The sequence below is a fragment of the Haliotis rufescens genome, unplaced genomic scaffold, assembly GCF_023055435.1.
Source record: "Haliotis rufescens isolate VD_foot unplaced genomic scaffold, xgHalRufe1.0.p SCAF_66, whole genome shotgun sequence".
NCBI classification, from domain to species: Eukaryota; Metazoa; Mollusca; class Gastropoda; order Lepetellida; family Haliotidae; genus Haliotis; species Haliotis rufescens.
Genome location: NW_025964357.1, coordinates 739,734 through 765,830, shown reverse-complemented (window position 1 = coordinate 765,830; position 26,097 = coordinate 739,734). Strand labels below are relative to the sequence as shown.

General features: G+C 37.5%; 1 protein-coding gene across 6 annotated transcripts; it reads right to left on the bottom strand.

Annotated features, from left to right (window-relative positions):
* Positions 1-4,295: 4,295 nt before the first annotated feature.
* Positions 4,296-25,773, bottom strand: LOC124118971. 6 transcript variants are annotated; one of them, XM_046481317.2, is made up of 4 exons: positions 25,480-25,764; positions 10,874-10,965; positions 8,890-9,064; positions 6,202-6,382 (listed from the first exon to the last, which is right to left on the bottom strand). In XM_046481317.2, the coding sequence occupies exons 1-4, from the start codon at positions 25,576-25,578 to the stop codon at positions 6,347-6,349; spliced, it is 402 nt and encodes a 133-aa protein (XP_046337273.1). In that variant the 5' UTR covers positions 25,579-25,764; the 3' UTR covers positions 6,202-6,346. The 6 variants fall into 6 exon arrangements, with proteins under 6 accessions (XP_046337274.1, XP_046337273.1, XP_046337276.2 ...); XM_048387116.1 differs by lacking the exon at positions 6,202-6,382 and adding an exon at positions 8,152-8,321 and having other exon boundaries at positions 25,480-25,765; XM_046481318.2 differs by lacking the exon at positions 8,890-9,064 and having other exon boundaries at positions 4,296-6,382; positions 25,480-25,739.
* Between the last annotated feature and the right edge of the window lie 324 nt (positions 25,774-26,097).

Genomic DNA, 26,097 nt, shown 5'->3' with positions numbered 1-26,097 from the left:
AAACACTGTTTGAAGATCAATGTACACAATGTTCAAAACATTAATCGTGTCACCTAGACAGACACACGTACTCGATACAGTTAATGTCACAGGGGTACAGAAAATTTCAGTATCGGTTGTGCGCACCACGTGCATCAATCACCGCTTGACACCGACGACCCATAGATGCAATCAAGTTGTCAATAACACACTGTTGGATGTGCTGCCATTCATGCTGAAGTGCATCAAGATGCGCCGGAAGTGTTTGGGGCGGTGGATTCCTTCTGCTAACGCGTCGATCCAACTTGTCCCACAGATGCTCAATCGGGGACAAATCTGATGACCAGGCTGGCCAAGGTAATGTCTGGATGTTGTTGTGCTGTAAGAAGTCCTGACAAACACGTGCAATATGCGGTCGAGCATTGTCCTGCTTGAACTGTCCGCCATGAACGTTGACGTGAGGAAGAACGTAAGGCTGTAGGATCAAGTCTCTGTTACACCTGTCAATGCACCTGCCACATGCACGAGAGGCGTCCTACCACCGCGATGAATTCCGGCCCATACCATGACACTCCCCCCGCCAAATGGGACAACCTGCTGCACACAGTTGGGGGCGTAACGTTCACCCTGACGTCTGTAGACACGTGCGCGCCTATCAGCACGTGTGAGTAGAAAACGGGACTCGTCAGTAAACATTACATTTCTCCACCTTGCACGTGCCCATCTAACCCTCTGTTGGCATCAAAGCAGACGGTCCGCCAGATGACGTGGGGTCAATAAATGACGTCGAACAGGTCTTGTGCAAAAAGTCCAGCCTCCCTCAGTCTGCTGCGTACCGTTTGATCTGATATTCTGCGTACCCCAGGGATCTGTGTGGTTGTAGACGTGGCTGTGGTAATGCGGTCTCGGAGGTGTCGCAGCCGGATGTATTGATCTTGTGCATGGGTTGTCACCCTTGGTCTTCCTGACCTTGGTCTGTCGTCAACTCTGTTGGTGTTGTTGTATCGGGTCCACAGTGCGGAGATTGTCTGTCTGGATACGCCAAAGTGCCTGGCCACTTCTTGCTGAGTTGCTCCAGCTTGTAATCTCCCAATGGCGTTGTTCCGGTTGAGCTGCATTCAGTCTTGGCATTCTGTCACCGCCTCTACTGCCGTTATAAGGACTGTATGAACAGCCGTTGATGTGGATTTTTATACCCATTCAGCAGGCGGCCTGCATGCCTAAATGCAGGATCCTGTGCTACACGTTTTTTACAGGCAGTTGCGTTTGGATGAAGCTGTAAAATTGATCCCAAACGCTACGTTTATGTGCTTTGCATGTGTTTTCGCGAATTATAGACACATCATCTTTCTGTTTGACTTATTTGGTTTTCATTTAATGTAGTTACAGTGGTCCCTCGCTACAACGCTACCAATGGGGTCCAAATAATTGGTTGGCGTTATAGACGATGAGCCGTTTAACCGAGGCGGAGGCGGGGGAGCGCGCTCGGCCAATCTCACAATCTTCGCCTTGTCTCGCACATTGCAATGATACAAGTTGTTTACGGTTCATAGTGTAAAAAATATATCCATTATGTTTTCGCCGTTTGTTATTATTTACAAGCCTTAACTGTCACATTCAATGTGAAAGTACTCTACTTACATGAAAATATCGATCGATAATGGTAGTAACAGAAGCTATGAGTGAAGAGCCAAACACAATTCATTACGCAAGTACAGAGTGTTTCAGTGGCATTGATTGGTCATGTTGCTTAAAATACGGAAAAAGAGAGTTTTGACCAGCACTAGAATTTATTACATGTGCGCATTCATACACATTCATACAAATATAGATACACATTCAAGCCAGATTAATTGGTTTGATACTGTTACTTGATCCGAATCAAAAGGAATGACCGTCGTGTTGTGACAGCAACTACATGTGAGTTGACAGTGTCGCCTCAAATTGGATTGCCCACTAATTAAGAATATGAACTTCGCTTGTGGTTCTCTTTTATTGCGTGCATGCGCTTCTAAGATCAAAGGATGTATAGTGTGAAAAGTTAACTAGCAGAACAATCGTATTTCCGGGACTTGCCGTGGATGTTTTCAAACAGATTATTAGAACTCCATTCAGCGATAAACAGTTGATTATGCAATGAGAAGCGTTATGTGCAAATGAACAACGAACAACAATGCAATCATGTCTGTGTAAAACTCTCAGTATAAAAAGTGTACATAAATTTTGGGAGCCATGCGTTACCGCGTGTAGTAACCAAGGTAGCGCTTTATCGAAGAGCACAATAGCGAGGGATCACTGTATTTTAGATATTTGGCAAAAAGTGGTTTTACATCTGTCAAGTTTCTTTTTTTGAAGAGTATATTTCTTAAAGGTACAGAATATTTACATTTAAACGTGAGAGATAAACTTAATATGACCTTCTAAAAACAATAACACAAAATCATTTCTTTTGAATTTTATAACAATTTTTTTTTAATATTGCTCATTATCAATTGTTGTAATTATTTTTGTTAGACTAATACTGGGGTGTTTTTTGTATTTCTCAAGATGTATGTATCTCACATTGACAAAGTATATATTTCTGAAAAGCATATGAAGAGAGCTTTCATTTAATATGCATCAAGACACACTTGAAACAATAATGAAAAAGATCATAATCTCACATGAGTGCTTCAGAGTGGCGTTGACCCCCCTGACTTTAGGTGTCAAATTCGACCGTCTTCCACCACTCCGATTTTGGTAGACTTTTAATATGTTACAAAGGGATAAATTCTGAGTGTCTGATGCAATTTTAGGTGGGTGCCTTGTTATTTTGGCTGGACTATTGTGCAGATGGGATACCTATACGAAAACCGCAACTTTACTGCATGTTTCAAATGCCGATTCCTGGATTCAAGAATGGAGCAATTCACCTGTGACAAATTTCGGACATTTCGTGAGAGCACTGCACAAATATGTTTGGAAACCTATAATCCAATGATAACATTGTTTAAAAAAAAATCTTTAGAAATATGAAATATGAGTTACAAAGTTTCTTTTTCAGGGTTACAAATTTTCTTCAGTAAGGGTACGAATTTGTTTGGGTTACGGAATTACCGCAACTGACTTGGGCCTGATATTTAATATTGCTGACCCACTGTATTGCTTTTCAGGACTGTGCACCTTAACCTGTGTATTTCAATAAAATTTGTTGATGGTTCATAGATCTTATGTGGTTATTTATTGATTTCACAATTTAATAATACCCCAACCTAAAAGGGTGGGGGTATATGGTTATACTAGAGCTCATTTTCTATACCAATAGTTGAGGTGAAGTGCAAAGTTTGATTTCAATATTTGGATTTTCTAAAAAATTACTCTTTACAACTATTTTTTTATTTTTTGAGTTCAACATTTTTGAGACCTATTACATGATAACTTGAATTTTTGTCAAAAGTTAGGGAACAGTTTCAACGCTAAAAGAATAGGTGCAGGGCAAATTTAGATTTTAATATGTGTATTTTCTTAAAGAAATATGATTTTTCATGTTTTTGGACTTTTGTTTTTACTTCAACATTTGTGCCACTTACAACTTGAAGTTACCTGCTTGCCTGATGTTTGAGACAGCTTTCTTATCGTTTTGTGAGAGTTACACAGTGATCTTTTCCTCTATCACAATGAAGGTTGTCCAGAGATGAGAGAAAACTGTTATTTAGGGACCGACCATGGAATATTGCTTCAGCTTGTTGAAAAAAGAAAGAAATCTCTTGCCACAAAAATTAGATTGGTGCAAGGTAACAAAAAAATCATGCTCAAAGTTTTAAATAAAGATATATAACTGATTTTGAAGCTGAGGCTGACAAAAAATATCTAAATCTCGATCTGTGACATCGTGGTAATACTATGAGGTCACAAAAGTACAAAAGACGTACATAAATACATGAACATTCTTCAAAATAACAATCGATCGAGGGTCAAAATATTAATCAAGTCAAGTGTACTGTATCAGACAAAGCTTGCTGATGATGCATCTTTAAATCATGCTATTAAGTACTATGTTATATAATTGTGCTTCTTAAGAGAGACCGCCTCCGCGGAATAGTGGATAGAGTGTCTGCCTGGAGAGCGGAAAGTCATGGGTTTGATCCCTGACTGCATCATATCAAAAGGATGTTAAAAGATAGTACCTGTTGCAACCCTACCTGGCACTTGCCATCAAGAGGCTAAAACAAGGACGGGTAGGCTCGGAGTCTACTGTGTCTGAGTGGGCATTTATGTTAAAACTGTGTGGATCATTGTAGTTTGCCAAACAGTTAAAAAAACAACAGCAATCATTGTGCAAGTAATATATTTTATTAAATAGTACATAAAAGGCAAATATTGTATAAACAAATAATAGTGTAATACTGACAAGGTATAGTATAGCAACAGTGGCATATGAAAGCTTCTGGTCAATACTTTTGTCCATGGTAAGCAGCAGTGCAATGCAAAGAGACAGTTAGAAATGTTTATACTGACAATCTGTCATACACAGAGATTTGTTTCACTTATTCCTCAACAGTAGCATTTAAAAAAAATCCCTCCAAGTTAAAGAGCTATGACCACTTCTTGCTATGGTTTGTATTTCCTCGAAATGTTCTCAATGGCTGAGATAACCCTTCCTTTTCCTTTACTTACTCATGACTATTATACTGTTTACCTGACTTCATTGTACAATATATTACAGTTGGTACACAGGTAAACGACATCACATTCCTTGTAAGATCACACAGCACGCATTAGAATAGATTCATCCACAACAAAATACAGGAAACAGCATGTTCATATACACCAAAATATGCACACTATCGAAGGCCATCAACATGGTGGTTTACTTTATCAAATCTGTGCAAAACTTTATACTTATAAAAAAAACAAGATATGGAATACATAGCGCCTGTATCAACTTACTCAACTGAAACCAGGTATTTGTAAAATATGTAAGATTATGCACAAATGAAATGTCTTGCATCTTTCATGTTCTTGCAACATGAAACTATTCAAACATATTAGTTCTTAGCAGTCATTTCAAACATGCTGGAATGCAGAAGAGTGACATGAATTTGTTTGACAAAATATACACCAAATGTTTGCACAAGAGGTGATGTAAAAATAATTGGGGAAAGGGGGAAGTCTTCATTTGAAAATGGGACAATTTACAGGAATACACAGACAATAGGCCCCCCCTGACATTGTAGTTCATAAACCTGACGCTTCATTTGTCCATGTGAAATATATATAGAAATGAATATGAAGAAATGCCTTTCACACACTGTAATCCAGGTTAAAAATTAACTTTGGTATCACTCTTATAATTTATGTATTCAGGTTATGAATGTAACACCCCAACTCATGTTACCCCATGTCAACTAAAGCAGATTGGTGAGGACATCTGCCCGATGTAGACCTGAATAAACAAATAAAAATCATGTGCTGCTCAATCTATTCTGCAAAAATCTTAAATCTTGAAGGGGTAATTGAAAAGGTAACAGAGTTCTGGGTATAATTCTAGGGTGGGGCCTTGGGCTTTAGCCCTTAAATTTGAAAAAAGGCCCACATTTTCAAATACAATGGGGCATTTTAACATTCTGCTGTATTGGCAAGAGTGGGTGTACCTCTGGAATATATGAGGTTTTCACATAAGATTCTTAGAGTGAACCCTGGTTACACATATGTATACGGTTTATTTAGATCTAGTTCAATTTGCCAAATTACCCAATGTGAACACAGTTACAATAAACCAAAAACAAGTTGAAATAAAATGAAGAGATAGTGCAAGCATGGAAAATACACTTTTGATTACAGCAAACTTGATATTTGCTGCTTCAGTGAGGATTTGGAAAGAAATAACCAAGATTGGGGCAGATGTGGAAGAGATGAAATTGGTAAGATATACTTGGGGGTAACAGTCACATAAAGACACTACAGTACTTTAGTACTTGTCTTTTATTTATATCATATTTATCCATATCTTGTTTAATCATTACATATACATTTTTGTCACTTGTCCATAAATCTTTTCCTTTCTGGGGCTGAAGTAATGACTAGATGAGTTAATATAGTTCTAGGCAAATATAATATTGTTCACCTTTGCTGAAAGGAACTGCACATAATAACAAGTGACAGCAAACTGGTTAGCAATTTACAAGTTCCCATGAACATTCATAAGTTCTCAAAACTAATACTATGCTAGGTCTCGTATGAATTTCAGGATGAACAATTGAATTTCATCCTTACAGCTGATGCTCCAAACAGTGAAGTGGTTGCCTCCCTAAACTGAAGTTCTTTTTTCAAACTTGTCCAAGTATTGGGCAGAATGGGACCATCTCGACTATGGTCATACTGACGTCTATTCCGTTCCTTTCCAATCCATGACAGAACACTCCTAGATAATCATACAATATTGTTAAAGTCAATATTGTCTTTATCAAAGGATCATTTATACAAACAAGTTGGCAAGGTTAACATATTTTAGACTTTGAAGTGTGGTTTTCGACATGGCAACTCTGGCACAGGCACTTTGAAGACTGGTTTAGGATGCAGAATTGGATATATCGTATCACTTGCTACATTTGAGTAGTTGATATGTTTATGACAATTATGACCATTCCTGCCTTGATTCCTGCAAAGAAATAGAACAGCACAACATTTACTCTAGTGCAGTGACAGTGACCCATAAATGAAAATAGTTTATATAGACCCATTCTCTTCCTACTTAAAATATTCTTCATACATATAACACCTTACAAGTAAACATGACCGTGTGTACAGGGTAAAACCCTATTTCTGTATGAGACCTCATCTCCAACCTTGGGCAAATTATTGTTTATATTAGTATTCAAATCTTGATTTCATAACTGGAAACCTGTTGCTATAATCAGGGCCAGACAGCCACTGGTCTATTCATCTAGACGAGTGAAATCTAGAGATGCCACTTGTTTCCTTCCCAAAATTTAGTTATTTTACGTAAACCACTCGTTTGAAATGAGCTGTGAACTAGTTGGATATAACCCATGGTATCTACTGTCTCCCTTCGTTAGACCACAAGTTTTATTACAAAAAACTGAAGTCTTTATTAACAAGATATTAATGTACTGTACACAACCTGATTCAGGGCTGTCTTCTGACCTTTAGAACAAGATATCAATGTACTGTACACAACCTGGTTCAGGGCTGTCTTCTGACTTTTAGAACAAGATATCAATGTACTGTACACAACCTGGTTCAGGGCTTTCTTCTGACTTTTAGAATGTGCACAGAACGTAATAACACACAAACCACCAGTAGGCTGTACACTCTTTAAGACCTATAACTTTATTGCACAGTATGTTCCAATAAGAAACGATAATTGAAAATAAATGTTCTTTTCTTAAACATAAAAACACATTACTTTTTTCATTAATACATAAAAAAATAAAAGACCTGATATATTGCAAATTTAACATTTCCATTCTGAAATAGATCTAATATTATAGTACTACCTTTGGTAAACAGGAAACAAGTTCAACTTTGTTCTAACTGCTATTTTAAATAAAGTTGATGAGATACTCCACACATAAAACAACACAGAACAAGAATCAACAGGTTTTAAATGCAGCTACTAGCTATGGAAGTCATATGGGTGGAAGATTTTGTACACATGATCTCGCTGGATGGCAAGGATTGTAGGAGGTGGTAGATTGGGGATAGATTCATTCTCCAACCTATGTTTCCTATTCTGAGAAAAATCAAATCCTTTCCTTAAATTCTTTGCCAATAGAGATTCATGATTTTGTCTGAAAAAAGAATGATAGTTTTCATTTACACAATCAACCTTAGAGTGGTCCAAACAAAACCAAGACAGTCCAGCTTAAGATGTGTTCTTTTCTGCTCATGTCACAGAATATTGAAGTGACATGTCCAATATGCAAGACCTTATTAACCAAACATACAATGGCAGAGCTAAAGGTGCGAAAGAATATCCATGATAAAACTATATGCAGCATGGACTCATTGGTAAACTTGCTGACAATAACAAAAACTGATCATAATCAAACAAAGTTTGGAAACAAAATGTTCTGAATAATAGAACATGATTTTATTCAGGTGTTTGTCTTAATACTTGTACATGGAAGGGACCATTGACTTTGTTCAAAATATTATATTTATCTGACATGATGTTCATTCTCCTGTTGTTTTGGTTCACATCACAGGTGTAATCAGAGTTATCATTTCCAGGGTAAAGTAAGGCGAAAGCCTTGTCACAATGGGGTGCTAACTCTTGACGATTTCTATAGCGATTTTTTAACCCTTCTTCATTCACTCGAAACATGGGTAAGTGACACCTGAAAGTTAGATATTAGCAATAAGCTGATGTCTGGACAAATTCATACATAGCATAGTATAGTATGGGAAACGTCCAATATGCAGTAAAGATGGCCTGATTTGACTGTTCTGAGATGTACTATTTATCATTGTTGAGTATCTGTGAAATTTCGAGGACTTTGCAATCCTGCTGATCTTAGTCTGGTAAGCAGGCTATATTTTAAACACTGATGTGATTTGAAAATGAAAAACTAATTCAGTAAAATGGTACAAAGAACAATTTCAAAATAAAATTAAAATTCTTTAAACTACAATATCCACACTGTTCCTGTACACAGCTGCAGTTATAATTCTTAAACTGGTCATCACTGTCATGGCTTCCACAGCAGCAGTGAATCTTACCTTGACCACAAAACACAAGTGCCTCAAAATATGGCAAACATTATCAAAGACCTCATAGTCTATTGAGTAGTAGTATAGCAAAGCATCAGTGGGTACTTGTAATTGAATTCTACATACCAATAAAAAGAGAGAGAGAAGCACAAAATATATGGGGGTTGAAGGTGTTTAGTTGATGCAAGCACCTACATGATGGCAGGGGTCTGGGTACATGATTTTGTGTATGGGATCAACATGTACAGGAGCACTTCCAGCAGATTTCAAAATGCGGTATTTAAAATTTGGGTCGTGGACAACCTCCCCAAACACCACACCTTCTTCTCTAGGCAAGGTAGACATGTACTGGTAAGAGCTGTTACTTGATCTAAAAACAGTAACACAACATTTGTGTCAAATAGAGGGGATGATATTTCATTTGCATCTGCAATCTCACATGATCCACAATATGATTATTACTAATCCTTGGCCATTGTAATATTAATTTCACTTGTACAAACAAAATGATTTCAGATATGCCAAATGTATGGAGTCTACTGGACTAGACATGTCCTGTTTTAGCAGATTTAACATCTTTACATATTGGCTGTCATTTTTCAGCTCTGTAGACAAACAGAAGTGCTACTTAAGTGTCAGAATAGTGGCCAAGTTGCAGACTGACTACTGTATACTAACGAGTGCAGGCCAAATGATTCCGACCCAAAAAATAGAACAACAGCACTGTAGCTCACCTGGATATGTAGTCAACAGTTTCAAAAGTCAACAAAGGGGACAAATCTAATGATTTGGACAAAATATGATGTTATCATGATGGCAATTCCAGAGGAAAAAAGTTTCCAGAGCTAAATATGTACTTTGAGAGAATTTAAGAGCTTAAGATTTTCTAAAATTCATGGCCATAAATAAATTTTTCAAAATATGTTTTTAGCTTTAGGCTGCACTCAGCAATATTTGTGGCTATGCTGGAAATCGGATTAGAATTATTTGAACATATTCAGGTGTCATAGGTGGGAACAAGCATGCAAGGTTTCATCTTTATTTGTCTTGTGGTTTCTCAGGCGATGATGTTCACAGTGCAATAAAATGCATTTTGAGTGAATGGACTAAATGCCAAGGTCCATTAAAGGTCAAAATTTTAAATATCACAAAAACCATAACATGTGTGCTCAGCTCCACTATCAACAAACTATACACTAAACCTCATTACTTTTCACTAAGTTACTAAGTAACATCCAAAAGAGCTTTCAGTATGGTCGAAGTGTAAAGGTCGAATCAGGACTAAAATTCAAAATATTGAAAAAAAAGAAAAAAAGAGAGAATCCTGCCAGAGACTTCAGTAAACCTACTCTAATCCCTGGATCCATTCCTGTTGTTCTTGTGATCTCAAATTGCTCACACTTGATTTTCATTTGCCAATTTCATTTGCTACTCTACTCACTCGAACAGACCAATCAGAGTGCAAGTTACAAACCAACCTAAATGTTGGGTTGTCAATATTAACAACATTGAGACTTATGCGCCCTCTACATTCATACTATCGGAGCAAAACTTAATGATCCCAGGGCCCTCTATAATTTGGAACACTGTATTATTGGGAATACCGTCACCAAATAAGTACTTTCATGATTAACATTTGACTTCTATCAACTAAATGAGAGAGTTTTATAGGGTACCGCCAAGATACAGGATTACAGCAATGATATGATCGAGGTATGGTATTTGCAGGAATTATCAGGATTGGGTGATCATGATGTGTGACTTGGCATTTCATCACAACCTGACAGTTTTGGATATCAGCTTGTTCTCTCAGCCACTGGTCTGTCTGCTCCAGACGAGCAGGTATGATAAACTTTAATATTGCTGACTTACTACACTAAACAACATTCCTTCATGATGTCTGAAGGTAAACGCCTGAAATAGGTTTTATATGCCTACCGGTATATTGGAAAGACTATTAATTTATTGTTTGAAGAATTTTCTTGGCCAATCAATAAGCCAAGATGGTTGCGGGAAGAATTAAAAAAATGTAAATTATTGACTAGAGGTTACTCATAATGAAAGTGGTAAAACATGAAATATATGTTGGTTGATTATTAGGGTACTTATTGTCTCCATCTCCTAATTCAATTTTGCAGACTCTGCTTATGAAAGGTAACAAATGTTTACAGAAACCCACCTCTGTTGATTAAACTGGCCTTCATCGGTAATGAGCGGAGATTCTTTAGGTGTCTGTTTAGAGAGATAACCGTCCATCACTGCATCTTTGGTCTGTGAAAATAAGTATCACAGCACTGCAGTTCATCATATATATATAGTTTACAGCATAAAATGTTAGTATTTTCTGCATAAATTCCAATATTGAGGACTACAGTGAAATGTTATACCACAATCTGTAACAACATATTTAAGGAAGCACTTTAGAAATCAGTGCCAGATCTTTAGAGGAGAAGAAGACAATCTCATTAAAATCAGATCTTAGTTCTCGCTACCGCTAAACAAAGATCTGAGGACATCCCATTACGGGTCACGTCAGACCGACCTTGCGCAAACTTTGACCGACCAATGGAAGGACCAATCAGAAGGCAGCTTTCTCGTGCTTTACAGCACAAATTTCAAATTGGCGAATACACCCCGAAACATATTTTGACAAATTCTCGATAACAAATTTGAAATCTGAAAATAAAAAAATTCTGGAATGGCTAATAGATGGTCTAGATTGTAAGGATTCAGTCGTTAAACCCGTAACTATCGTTTGGAATACCCCATGTTAAAGTTTTCGAGATTGCATGATTAGAAATCACATTCCGACTGTCACTTTCATAATCTGGTAAGCGACGCACTGATTGGTCGGATGAAAGGTCGTTCTGACGTGACCCCTAATGGGATATCTTCAGATCTTTGTTTAGCGGTACCGAGAATTAAGGTCTGATTTGAATGAGATTGAGAAGAAGAAGAACCTTTAGAATTGTGTACCAGAACATCTTGTAACGATGACTGATGTCCATGTTATGGAAACGAGGAACCAGTTTTAATGAACATTCACTGGGCTTGTAACCCATGACTTTTGGTTGTGAGCTCACTATTGACTGCCCTCACAGCTATACAGAGTTACAATAAACCTTGTCATACCTAACACTTTACTGAAATTCATAAATATGGTTCATTTGCATATTGAAAACAGCACTCAGAAGGCAATCGACACTGGCACCGCCAAAAGTTAGAGCGATTAAACACCAAATATATGATGTGACAGTAATTTAGATAACATGTCCAGGAAGGTGTTTACGTAAGTATTTTGGAATAAATACTTTACTTCAGTAGATTTGAAGCATGAAACAATCTCAGAATGAACTTCAACTTTTGATGACATAAGCGCCAGTAGATCGCGGGACTATTTGAGCTGGTCACAGGAGCTAACTATAACTGTTAAACATTACGATACATTTAATTGATCTTATACCTACAATATACATAGTTTTTTACACACAAGATGTGTATGTAATAATAAATAATCATATCTTGAACAGCTATAAAAAACTTCAAAACGATTTCGGGTACGTGGGCGAAAAACTGAAGGTCTCGATTGTTTATGACCGAGCCTGACTATTACGTCATTTCTGGATATTAGAACATGCACTGGCAAATTGATGAAGTTGTATATTGGATGACGTTATTTTTAGGGAGTGTCTAGTGAGTTGTTCCCCATAGATGTAGCTGGGCAACGGAGATAAACGCGATGGCCAACTGATCGCATCCAAAAGCAGCAGACATGAAAATATGTGGAAAATACCCACCTGTGCATAACATGGACTTGTCCGACATTGCTGAGGTCGGATTCTATTGAGGGCGTCATCATTAATTAAATACAGGTAAATATTTTTTAAGCTTGTAAATAGAGGTTATCAAGCGAGTGTGTTTGGGGATGGTGAATATCCTGTATTAGGAATAAACATTGTATTTAGCGAGCATTTGCGAGCTATACATACAGTGTTTGTTCCTAATACAAGATATGTACCATCCCCAAACACACAAGCGTGATATTATCTTTATCATATAATGTCATTCTTCAATTCTGTGCTCGAAAATCTCTTCCATCTCTCATAAACATAACCTAAACATTGCAAGTCTTCGTGTAATGTGCGCAGTAATATATATTACGTCAGAGGGTAAGTAATGTGTCAGTCGGAGAGTGACAGTAGCGAAATATAGTTCCAACTGCAACCTGTTTCTTAAACAGTGGAGTAACTACACACGTGGAAAACACAAATTGTTTTTACTAGCATTTCTGTCAGATAGAGTTAGTGCCCTTTATCAAAGGGAAGCTACTCTAACCCTTGTGTATGAGACGTCACGGCCACAGTAAGTTGTGATAGTCGGCCTGTCCTGTGACAACCTTACGAAATGCAGTCAGATGTACACAGCAACTAAATGAAACAAGGTAACAATTCGAACATATTCCGGCCAAATGTAACTGTTTTAATCTGTAGAAAAGGTTCCAAGCCGCAGAGGTCTACAAGCACAGCTATTGAAACTGATCTCTCTTGGCTAGTGTCTTTGCTAAATTGTTTTGCAATTTATATCTCCAAAATTGCCAAAACTTGAAAAGTGCCTTAGCTATGTCACAGTCAGACACTGATTTTCAGTATATTAGACTATTGATATATGATAATGACAGCAATTATCCTATTAGTTTCTCCAGATTCCCGATCATTAATTTTGACACAATGACAATGCATTACTCCTTTATGCATTTACTGCTTACCTTACGACCAAAAAGATAGCGCCTTTCGACGGTCCTGGGTGAAAAAAGAAAAAAGACAACTGTTTCCGACTCAAGGCCGCTTTTTACAGGACCACCGCTGCTGTCTTGTGACAGGTTGTGATGTCACATCCAATCCGTTTTACTGCTCGTCGTTTGATCTATCAAAAAGAGTTTCTGAAGCTGTAGTGGGGAGGCAAGTCTATGACGGATGGGTCCTTAGACGTAGTAATGTAGGATAAGTATGCATATGTAAAAAAATATTTATATTTTACTAATATTTTTTCTTATCCTGCATTACGCCTTAATGCATCTGTGTCAAGCGGGATGGTGGAGGGTATACCTTCAGCTGTCAAAAACCTCAATAAAAGAAAGCCTTTAAAGACAAGGCGCAAAAAGCCTGAAACCCTGGATGGTAGGGCTGGTTCAATCTTATTTACAGATGGAACATGAGAATTGAGGATAAGTCCGTACAAACAACTAGTCAAACGGAAGATTAGTGTAAGCTAAAATCTTTACATACTGTGTTACCAAGCCAAAGCTGATGAAAACCTTGAAAATTCCTCTCACCGGGCATATGGTAGACAGTACTGTGCTGGAAGGGAAAACTGGTTCCCGACGGGATAAGTTCATTATTTGTGTTGGTTAACAGCTGGGCTTCTACCAGAAGGCCAAAACTACGAACGCCATCGACGTCTTCAAGAAAGCTACTTCCTTATTGGCTGATGTCAACTTCTTGTTAGTCATTTCAGTGGTCGGTCAAAGTTCGCGAAAGGTCGTTCTGATGTGACCTGTAATGGGATGTCTCTGGATCTTTGTTTAGCGGCAGCCAGAACTTAGATCTGATTTTAATGCGATTGAGTTCACCCTCATCTTCAACGCTAACAAAATTGTTGAGATTGGTAGGATGGTGAAGGAACAACTGGGTTGGCCTGGAAGTTGATTTTCCGCAATGAAATCACACCACAACCCGAGATGTACCGCTCCCTGTACCATGCTCAAAATGGACACAGGTGATGTCCAGCACGTGTAGCTTGCTCACTCGCGCCACAGTGGCAAAGGCCAAGAGAAAAATTGTTTTCTTGGGGAGGTCATAAAATGAGGATGTGTTGAGGGGCTCGGTGGGGGGGCCCACGTAAACCTTAAAGTTCCACATTCAAGTCCCAAGCAGGGGCAGAATTTGGCCTTCTGAGCCTCGTTCCACCAAAGATCTTAGCGCTATGACTGTCGTAAGTCTATGTTAAAGTATGGGAGTTACGATCACCTTAGCACTAAGATCGCTTTGTGGAACAGGGCCCTGATCTTTAAGCCTGAAAGAGCGTAGTACGGCCCCTAGTTCCAGAAGCCGATTCATCTTGCGATTTTCCGGTACACCCAACACTAAATTAAGCGCTATCAAATATGTTGTAATGGTGCTACCCTTCAAGTGTCTTTTGGTACGCAAGTGTAGGAGGTATTCAGCTAAGAACTGAGGTGATCTTGATTCTTTGCCTTACAAAATGTTTCAAAGGATCGCCACTTGCACCGCATAACCCCCTGGTAGAGGGAGGATGTGCCAAAGCAATGACCTTAGCTGCCTGCGCCAAATAGCCCTTTGCGCTTATCGCCTTTTTAAGATGAACCAGAGACCATATAATAGAGGGACGGCCCTCCCCAACAGTTTATCATAAACCATCAGCGCTACGGTCTGGCATGTAACTGATACACCCCGACACCCTGCTGTTAACCTCTCTGTACCGCTGCAGATGCGCAATAGATGCGCAGACATTCACGACTGACCATTCTGGTAACCACGTAAACAATATTATATAATATCCGGGGTAAGAGTTAATTCCCTTAGCCGAGATTTCTCCGACTTCGACCAGCGACAATCCAATAAAAGGACGTCTCTTAGCGGATTACAAAGATTTTTTTATGATATCTCTCATAAGCACATGTCAGTTGGCTGCAAATAATTTGCTGAACATGTGTGTCTTCCGGGACATTTATTTCAATTTACATTCGCCACAGCCATGGACGACTTCATTCACTGGGACGATTTCGTCTTGGACCTAGATATGCCACTTGAAGAATTCCCTCTCTTCGACCAGGGGTTGGTTTCGGATGACTCTTGGTCTAAATAAAATGACAGTGATGTTACGGCTACCAAGCCGTTGGTAAATACCTCCCAAAAAGATTCACTCAAAGAAAAAGACAGGAAATGAAAATATGACGTCTGTCCACAAGCGTAAGTTTTCGAGGGCGTGTGAAGAAAAAGCCGTTCCGATATCAAAAGTATTTTATAAAGTATTCTATTTGTTTTAAAAATCAGTTAATATATCTCATTTTATGCTGCAATTGATACCTATTATAAATAAACAAATATACCAAATCTACTACGAACGCCACAGAAAACTACGATCCGGTAAATTGCACAGGAACTCAGGAAGCGTAAATAAAACTCATCCAGAAGCAGGGAAGACACTTGTAACATATCACCATATTCCCGATGTTCACAAAATATCTCCATATTAACTTCATATCTTATAATAAGTCCAGACTAGATTTACTTGCAAAAATGCATGATCACCGACTGGTGTAAATGCTTTACTTTTAGCCAGAAAAAAAATGACGCCATATTAATGTTTTTATTTCATGTAAATTCGCTACTATTTTATAATGCTAATAGTTCCAATGAATTAGAAATACACATTAAACTACGAGCGTTGTTTAATTAATTTTCGATGTGTCCGACAATGGGCTTCGAAAGAATAAAAAGTTATTGGTTAATGCCAGTTTGGGGCTAGCAGTATGTGGTTTGCTGGAGCGAGGTAAGTTTTTTTTCAAAGGGAGGCTACTGTTAAATTCCAAATATTCCGATATTACCCGATTAGATTGATATTTCAGCATACAAATAATTAGGTATTTCAGGTATAACAATATAGCTTCAATGAGCATGGGACCAGATATGTACTAGTATATCGTAAACTGTAGTAACGTTTGTTGTTTTCAAAATTCAATGGACCATCTATATATTTTACTGAATGACACCTTCGACCTTGTTGTCTGGAACTTCTCTCCCGACGACTGCCGATATAATACTTCTTCTTTCTTGGCATTTTCAAAGCAAATGATAATTTTATTAAACAAATATTTCATGTAACTGATTTTTATTTTTGTATGATGTTTTCATTGATACCTTCATCATATTTACATTATTATGATTGGGTTTAGGCCAATATCATTTTGCTCATAATCAATATTTACAGGGCATAAAATAAATAATTGATTAAATGTAGCCATGATTTATACAGACAAAATCTACAGAAGATAACAAATATGTAGTATTGTAGTATGTAGTATATGCGCGATATGTGATAAGGCCTAACTGAAACAAAGTTAAACTTACGAAGAAATGGCGAAAGCAATGGTAAAAAAAATACGCGTTTTACAAAAACAATTCTAATATCATACAATATAAGTCACTTTGTAGAATGTATCAAAGGATATATGCGGATGATAATCACAGACAAAATGCATGTTATGTCGTCTGCTATATGGTAATTTAACTTAAAATATGTGACGTAAAATATGGCATTGCGCCAAAAATCATACTAAAAAAACTACCGATCGTATCTAAATAACGTTGGTACCAAGCCATAGGGGAAATCGTGATGAATGTAAAACTATTAAATTCAGGACCGATAATAGGAACACATTCGTCTGAAAGCATGCGAAAATTAAGAGTTGTGGTGTAATTATTTCGGGAAAATTCAGATTTAGTCCCATTTCTTGAGTCAAAATCTGAAATTTCGGATCCGCCCTAAATTTGTTAATGGCACTAAACCAATTTTTAACATATCTCCTTTTTATACACCTGAGTAACCAAGGACTTTCATTGCGAATTAGAGGCCGTTATTGAAAATCAAAATCTGCACTTTTGCCGATTTTACATGTGCGCCATTTTGTTCTCTCGGACAAAGACAAAGCGTGATCACAGTCATCAAATACAGTGACAACGACATGCTTTAGGGCACCAACAAATCTCAGTTGTAATGTTAACAATGTTAAGAAATATATGAGTGTAATTATGTATTGTGAAATATATCTTTTGCATGGGAAAAAAAGGCGACAACGATGACTGCAGTGAACGCGTTTCTGCTCGCTTCCGGACAGGTTGCGCAGTACAAGCCGTTGCACTGATGGTTTCGCGCATAGGCTAGAGGGCCGTCCCTCTATTATATGGTCTCTGGATGAACCAAGCAAAATCTGTCTGGCATTGGGCAAGGCAATTTACTGTGAGGGTGGATGAGTAGGTTTAACCACTGTGGGAGGGGTAGTGGATCATCTTCTGCTAGATTTCTGAGCTCAATGAACCACCCCCTTGCCGGCCACCAGGGCGAGACTAAAGTCAGAGCAAGATTCCTTGTCTCTTTGATCTTTTGTACCACCTTGAGAAGAAGAACAGGTGGCGGAAAAGCATACGCTTTTAGCCCTTCCCAAGGGATGCTTGATGCATGCACTGCCCAAGCCTGCGGATCTGGTAACTGGGAGACATATGTCATAATTTGGTAGATTGGGCAAGTTGCAATGTTTGGTTGCCCAATCACAAGTTGGAAAGCCCCTGAGTTAAGTTTCCACTCCATGGGAAACGCTGTGTCTGACCAGAATAGGTCATCGGTCAGGATGTTTCAACACTGGGGGATGTGCTGGACTATGAATGTTGGTCCCAGACGATCGTCTAGATGAAAGAACCTGAGCGTCTGTTACAAAAGGGAGTGAGTGCGTTGTCTCTTGACTGCACAGGCACCACACCTCCCTACTGTTGTCGGTGGGTATTTTGAGTTGTGTGGACTATAGCTGCTCCTGCCAATGTGAGATGGTCAGAATGAGCGCTTCCAAACTCTAGATTGTTCACGTGCCAAATCTGTTGTGCATACAACCACAACCCTGTGACTTGTCTGGGCCTGTAAGAGAGCACCCCTGCCGGGAAACGTTAACAAACAGGTGTAAATTCATGGCTAACCCGAATAAGGAGACGTTCGACTATCAACCACCAGTTGAGAATGTCCTCAGTTGAGACGGTAGATTGATAGCCTCTTACGGATCTTGGCGACTGATGTGCACAAACCCTGCACCACTTACCACTGACAAGAGTCTATGTGGCTTTTGAATGGGTAGTAGCAAATTGTTGTCTTCAAGTTTTTGTAAAAGTTGAAAAAAAATCAACTAATAGAGCTTCTAGTCGAGTTGTGCCTTGTCTGGTCAGAGACATGTAGACTAAATAAAAGCACTCCTCAACCGATAGCCAAGATACGAGGTCGTATATATGCTCCCATTCTTATACTGAGGCGATAGTGAAGGGAGGCGCCTCTTACTCCGTTTGTGGCTCGATGTTGCGCATGTGAGGTTAGGATTATCTACCGTTAGATCTTGATCCATAGCACAGGTTGAAGAAACCAGTGCTGACAAAGGTTTTAGTACACGACTGATTTCTGTTTCAATAAACGCAAATCTGGTATCTTGGACCTTAAGCGTGGTCATCCTTTGTAAATCATCATCCAAACTATGAGCCTGATCTGCCACTGAAAAAACCTGAATAAGAAAATCATCTTTCATGAACTTTGGAGGTTGGAATGATGGAGCAACTGTGTGTCTTGAGAAATCCTTGTCCAGTGCCCTAACCAAATCATCCACTGACAACTTAGGCAAAGCAAAATTACTGAAAATGACCTCTGAAAATTAGGTACATCGTAAATGTCGCATTTTACACATAACTAAATCACCATTCAAGGTGTTATTTACAGCATGTTTTGACATCTAAATTTCAGATATTTACTCAGAGATGAATTTCAAAAACAGCATATTAGTGATCACAGGTATCTGTCTTTTATTAAATCACCAATGACCATTCAAAAACGTTTCTGATAACCCTAAAGTAATGTCGGAAATGCTAGAAAACTGCTTTTTGCCTGTTAAAAAAGGATAGAATTTTTCACAGACTGTTGTTATTGAAATATCAAGTAACTACCGATCGACCTACCTGTGGTTTGAAGTATTTCAGTCACAAGGAGTTCTATCGACAAGTTTACAGGAGACAAAATCTGAACGAAAACTGGAAGTTTACATTTATTCTAAGTCGAATGATGGCAGTCTGAAACGGACTATAGACATATGCCCACATGACTCTGTTACAATGATAATAATGTACTCTTCATAAAACATTTAATCCACACACAAAAATCATTTTAAGAAAATTCTAGATGTGCATCTTCTAAAATGGCAAAATGATGCTGCATTTGTTTTGTTAACATTGCTCCCATGATGCATGTTACATTACACTCGCATAGCCATAACCATGGTACACGATATGGAGTCTGTACTGGGAAATGTATGCAAGTTCTTTACACTTCAGAGAGATAGAGGGGAACCATTTATTAATTTAGATAGGATGAATTACTGAACTGCCCATGCTATGTGGTTTTCAATTCATACCATCAAGTCTATGGTATGATAAATAAAACAAAACAGGTATAGGGGTGGTCTCAAAAACAAAATCGGGACGTAAAAGGATATTAGACAGCTTTGATACAGGGTGATTAGGCATATAGTGTACAAGGTTCATGAGCAGCAGGTAACCCTGACTTGTAGTAGAATTTGGGAGGAATTAAAGATACAAATGTACAATTAATGTTAACTGCACTAACTATTGCTCTCCAAGAGATGGGATATCGATACACTGTGCATGGCGATGACCAAGCACTTTTCAGGGGAAAATATTCCATCCTGTCTATGAGGTCACATTATCTCCGAACCATTCATAACTATCACAGTCAGAGCATCCAGATAATTTACCTTGATGAATCATTCCACTGACTACATGTGGCTATCGGCAGATTGACATAAAGCACCCATAGACCAACAGGTAAAGGTAATTGGTCATTGTTTTGCACGCTGCAGTGATATGGAAGTTATTGATGGATGTGTGCTAGTTTTCGAGGCGAAAAAGAAAATTATAGAAGTTATTATAGAAGGTGATGTGTTCATAGACTGTTTGGAACTTCAGCTATTGCACATTTTAAATAATGTCAGTGTCATTGTCATAGATAACGCCAGTTAATATAACGTCCCTTGAATCAGAATGTAAAGTACAGGACATATGTGCTGGCTGCACGGTCACGTTGTCTTACGTACGCCAGTCACACATTGCGAGCTCAACCATGTTGTGTCCATCTTGGCTGAGTGTAAAGGGTTCATGGCAAGACCTAACACAACATTAAAAAGTACAGATTCATATACGTCATCAGTGGAGATAAATGTTACCTCAAGAAATCATCTGTAGAACAACAAATACTTCTGGATTACAAAACCGCAACCTTCCAATACTCATCCCGTTTCATAGCTCTTAACTAGTCCATCATGTTTCCAAGCAAATATAATGCAGGTCATCACCTAGGGACATGTGTTAGGTAATTACCTCAGGTTATAGGCCATTTCATACATGCATGACAACACACGAATATTTTCTAAGTTGATCATCATTTTACCTGTAAAAATACATTTTAAGGGTAATCACAGTGTCAGTTAGGACAGGCTAGATTAGGGCAATTTGCATTATTTTGATATATGCTCTTTTTATAGTCCTATGACTCGTATTTATTAAATGAAGCCAGAAAAGCAGTTTTCTAGCATTTCAGACGGTATTTTAGAATCGTTTAGAATGTTTTGGAAAATACACAAACATGAACGCCGAAGTGAACTTTCTGTGGAGAGTGTTTACAAAATCATATTTCGTGTATACCGGGTAAGGTCAGAAAACTGCACTTGTTTGAAATATAAACAAAGCAAAATTCTGGTTTAACACAGTGTTGCATTTTCTCCTATTTTGAGCCAACCATTCTTCTATTCGTTGTATACATTGGCTCAATATTTTCAGAATATGCATTAGAAGAGAATTGCAGGAAGAATTAGAGAATTACAAATAGACACATCACCATGATTTGATATTTTCAACAGAAATTGTCAAAGTTTCCGTCCTGTGTGATGCAAAATCATGCACTATAACAGTATTTATCGGAATTTCTGACTATTTCCCTGGGTTTCAATGAAAAATATTGCAACAAATAACAGTATACAGGTTGTCAGAATGTTTCTGACTACTTACATGTCACATTCATGTATATACGATCCCTAAATTAACAAAAGTCCCCTCGTAAAATCCTGCGTACTGTTGTCAGTGAATATGCCATTTTATAAAAGTCGGTCACTGGTAGTGAGGCTATACGTCAACATTGTTGTTCATATTTGGTAATTTCTTTGAGGTGAAGGTCCTTGAATAAAAGCACACACCATCATTGTATCCTGCTCTTTATAGTTTTAATTATGATGTAGATTTTGCACAATTAATTTCACTATGGATATTTGTCAGTGGTTAATATATCATACGTAAATATAAGCCACAAAATGTAGGAACCTTTGATAATCTCCTGTTTGTTTGAACTTTGTTTACATAGGAAATTGACAGATTTTGTGTCATATATTCGATTTTTCTTACCTTAAGACAAGTGGTAGAAAATGTAAATGTAACTTCAACATGTACATATTTCTTTGGAGTGTAATAATGAATATTATAAGTTCATAAAAACAATGTCCCGTGAAGATCCGGGGTAGAATAGGTCTTCAGCAACTCATGCTTGCTGTAAAAGGCGACTTTGCTTGTCGTAAGAGGCGACTAACGGGATCGGGTGGTCAGGCTTGCTGACTTGGTTGATGCATGTCATTGGTCCCAAATGCGCAGATCGATACTCATAAATTCATTCACTGGATTGTCTGATCCAGACTCGATTATTTACAGCCTGTTGTCATATAGCTCGAATATTGCTGAGTGCGGCCTTAAACAACAAAGAAACAAACAAACAAACAAACAATGTCCATGAATAGCTGTTTCATTTTATTTTATAACTAAAACTAAATATTTTACTTTAACAAAATGGACAATGTGAAAATATATGCACACATTTGTAGAAGAATTGTCTTGGAATTGCTTTTTTTGTTGTTTGATAAACAGAACAGTGATGTCTAACAATTCGCCAGGTGCGCGTTAGTCACAAACGATTTACGAATTATTCCTCTTGTCTCCATAACATAATCAATGGGTCATCCTTTTTTAAATATTGTGATCACAGGATATGAAACTGTTTACTTTATTTCTTCAAGAATTGTACAAAGTATAAAAATAAAAACTGTGCCATGTATCCAGTTGGTGGAACCTTATACGATTATCCTGATAATTCTAACCCAAAGGAGCTTTCTTTGCATCTTTTATTGTATAATTCTGAGACGAGATGATTTGTTTGTTTGCTTGTTGTATAACGCTGCACTCAGAAATATTCCAGATATATATAAATAATCAAGTCTAGATGAAGAGAAACAATCACATAATAATCAAGAAATACCTGTACAATATTGATTAAAATTTTGTTTGTTTCGAAATATTCTTTTGGGTATTTGATAACGTAAAAATGATGCCAAACAAATGCGTGTCTTGTCCAAAAAAGATACAGGGTAAGCTATCTAATTGTTTAAATGTTCAAGACATTATTTACATGGTAAAGGCAGTCGTTTAATGTTGTGTTGCAAAAGTGTCAAATTCCATTTTACACATCACGATTTTCCATACTATAAGGGGAGGTATACATAAATCAAAATACCAGTGTCGTCTTTCTCCGAGGTTGACAAAGACATAAACCACCCATGACGTCAAGCAGAATGGTGTCATTTGTTTTAGTAATTCATTACATTTGATTATAAGGCTTGTGCTCCAAACATAATGGTGCAACATTTGTTCTAAATACACTTGCACAATCAGCAGAATGTTGGAATCTAAGGATGAATTTATAGAATAGATATGGCCATCCATTTTGCTATTACTTCCTTTTCTTATTAAGTACGATTTCATCTCTTCTTTTTTATACCTAAACGTAAACAATTTCAGTATCGATATTTGTGTTGGAATAGTTTGGTTCCTCGTGAACAAAACACTGCGAAGATTTATTGTCCTTACCCACAGCTAATTCTCACCAAGTGACCTGAGTTACAAGTGCTAAGCATAACGAGGTAACGTTCCCTTTTCTTTGTACATGTATAACCTCTCTGTCACCATTTGATGTCCTAGAGGAAAAATCAGTATTCAACATTAACAGCAGGCCATTTTTGGCATTGAATGTATAACGTTATACATAAGCACTTAACTCCATTTGATATATATTTATGTCGTTTAGATATTAGGCAGTATTTTGTTTGCTCACGAATTCTGTATGCATAAAAAAATTGTCACATAGCAGCGTTAGAAATTGGCACTAGTCCTGTAGTCCTTACCAAACTGCCCAATAGTAAAGGTATCATAAGGACTAGTAGAAATTGGCCCATTTTAAGGGTTTTGCTATATGTTATCATTATAAGGACTAGTGGACAAAAATTGTTAGTTTCTAACCCTGACATAGTACATTTATTGGTGTTCTATAAACAAAAGCGGAGAAATTTGCTGATATTCAACGCAGAATAGTTTTTTATTTGAAGTTGACACGATATACAGCTTTTCCTTTGGACAGGGGTCGGTCACATTACCGCGAAAATTGATGTTCATATGTATATGAACGACACAATTTGACATTCATAGGTTTTTCACGAGACCGTGTTCTTGAAATGATGCAAACACTAACGGACTACTTCCACATTCTTGGGGGAATCCCTGGGATTAAATACAGAAGCGTTGTTTCTCATCATTTAGACCCTTTAATCTTGAACTCTGTGTTTCTGCATACATTGGGATAAGTCAGAGAGTTTGATTGCATGTCCGTTTAAGGATATCCTTGCTACTACCCATCTTAGAGAACAAAACGAAGAAAAGCACATTCAAACTACCGTAGTATCGACTTGATCCATGTCTAGACTACAGTGACAGTCTACAGCAATATACAATGTACCTTAGTATGTATTTGACACATCTCTACAATCACCTTTTAGTGATTGGCCAATTGATCAGTGATTACTAACACTTGTAATAGCCACAGGTTCATTAAGAACTTCGGAAATCTCTCCCGTCATGTTTATCCTGTTGGCCATTCTGACGTCTTGGACTTGATGTAAATGTATTAGGACGCGCTGTCATTGTGACTGACTTACTGAGGTAGTACTTAACAAACCTTTATATTATTTGAGTACATTTGGGCCTACATTTGTTTACAGCAACTTCAAAAGTTGTTCCTGTTGAGCAATTTGAGCATTCATAAGCTCATGTCACCTCTCGTTTTGAGAAACTATTTTACTACTTTGACGTTCATACAGTTTGGCCCTCACTCTGCGAAGGTTCATACTCCAATGAATTCACACAAAGTGAAAGTCAATTCTTAACTAAATTCTCCGAAAACACTTAACAGTGTCTTTTTTTCAAACCAGTCTAATATTTGCAGTTAAATTTACACCATCAAATAGGAAATTTAATATTCTACATATCTGCGTATTTTTATAGCCGGAGGTAGATTTCTAGATCCAGTGCCGCGTGAGAGCAATTCTCGCACAACCTTCACTTTTCCGATCTTAGAAAAATGTGTGTCAGAAAAAAACCTCGGCATCCAGCAGGTTAACATACTTTAACATAGTCTTACGATAATCTTAGCGCTAACATTGCTTTGTGCAAATGGGCCCAGGTGAGAGGACATAAAGTGAAGATGATTTCATTCAAATACTTTGAACAATGGCATTACGTGATTTTGAAATTCTGACGAGGCCAGCAAGGACTAAGTGTGATAAATGTGAAGGATGACAACACAATTTATGCGATTATATATATATATATATATAAGATATAGATATAGATATATATAGATATACAATATATTCTAATGCGTATATTTAAGGATTGACTGTGTATTTATTTCGGTTCATTGAGGTATGAATCGAAAAACCAATGTGCAAACTGTATGAATCCGTGTAATTAATTTAACATATATATACAATACAATACAATATATTCTAATGCGTACCAAGTCAGTTCCCTGTTTTTCCAAACGTCTTAAAGCTTCATTCTTTCGGTCCAACAGCCGTTGTTTCCTGAGCGCTTCCATGTGATAACTGTTAGCCATTGTAGTTGACGGATCAGCAGTAATATGTGTTCACACGAATAGTCTACTAGCAATATTTTAGGACAAACGTCTTGACACAGATCGACAATGTAGAATCTTTTATATGAAATTGAGCAAGCGTTGGTTACCAATAGCAACGGTCATGCGCAAGCTTCAAACTGTTGGCTGACTAATATAGTACCAAAAATACAAAATTAAATAAAACTATTTTAATTTTGTATTATAAGTAAAATGAAATAATGTTAAATGAAGAAACCTATAAAAATAGGAAATTCTACTTATGACCTAATAACAGAGTTGCCCTGATCATGAATACTTAATGGCAAGGAAGGTACTATTTATGTTTCAAAATATATTAAAGTATTTAATGTTCTGGTAAATTTCGCACATCGTAGTTTGTTATTAAATATTGAGTGTCCTTTCATTGAATTGTATCAATTTACTTTTAGCTAAAAAGATTAATTTACTACAATCGATGTTGTTTTAAATATCCTCCTTGAAAAGGGGGTTACAATTTCT

Bases quoted from the DNA above. Each gene is read 5' to 3' on its own strand.
- LOC124118971 (XM_046481315.2), bottom strand. From the start codon at position 25,578: ATGGCTAACAGTTATCACATGGAAGCGCTCAGGAAACAACGGCTGTTG. The intron at 10,966-25,479 runs GTACGCATTAGA...TTATTTTCACAG, and splicing joins AAAAACAGGGAACTGACTTG to ACCAAAGATGCAGTGATGGA. The intron at 8,322-10,873 runs GTGGGTTTCTGT...TCTAACTTTCAG, and splicing joins GGCCAGTTTAATCAACAGAG to GTGTCACTTACCCATGTTTC.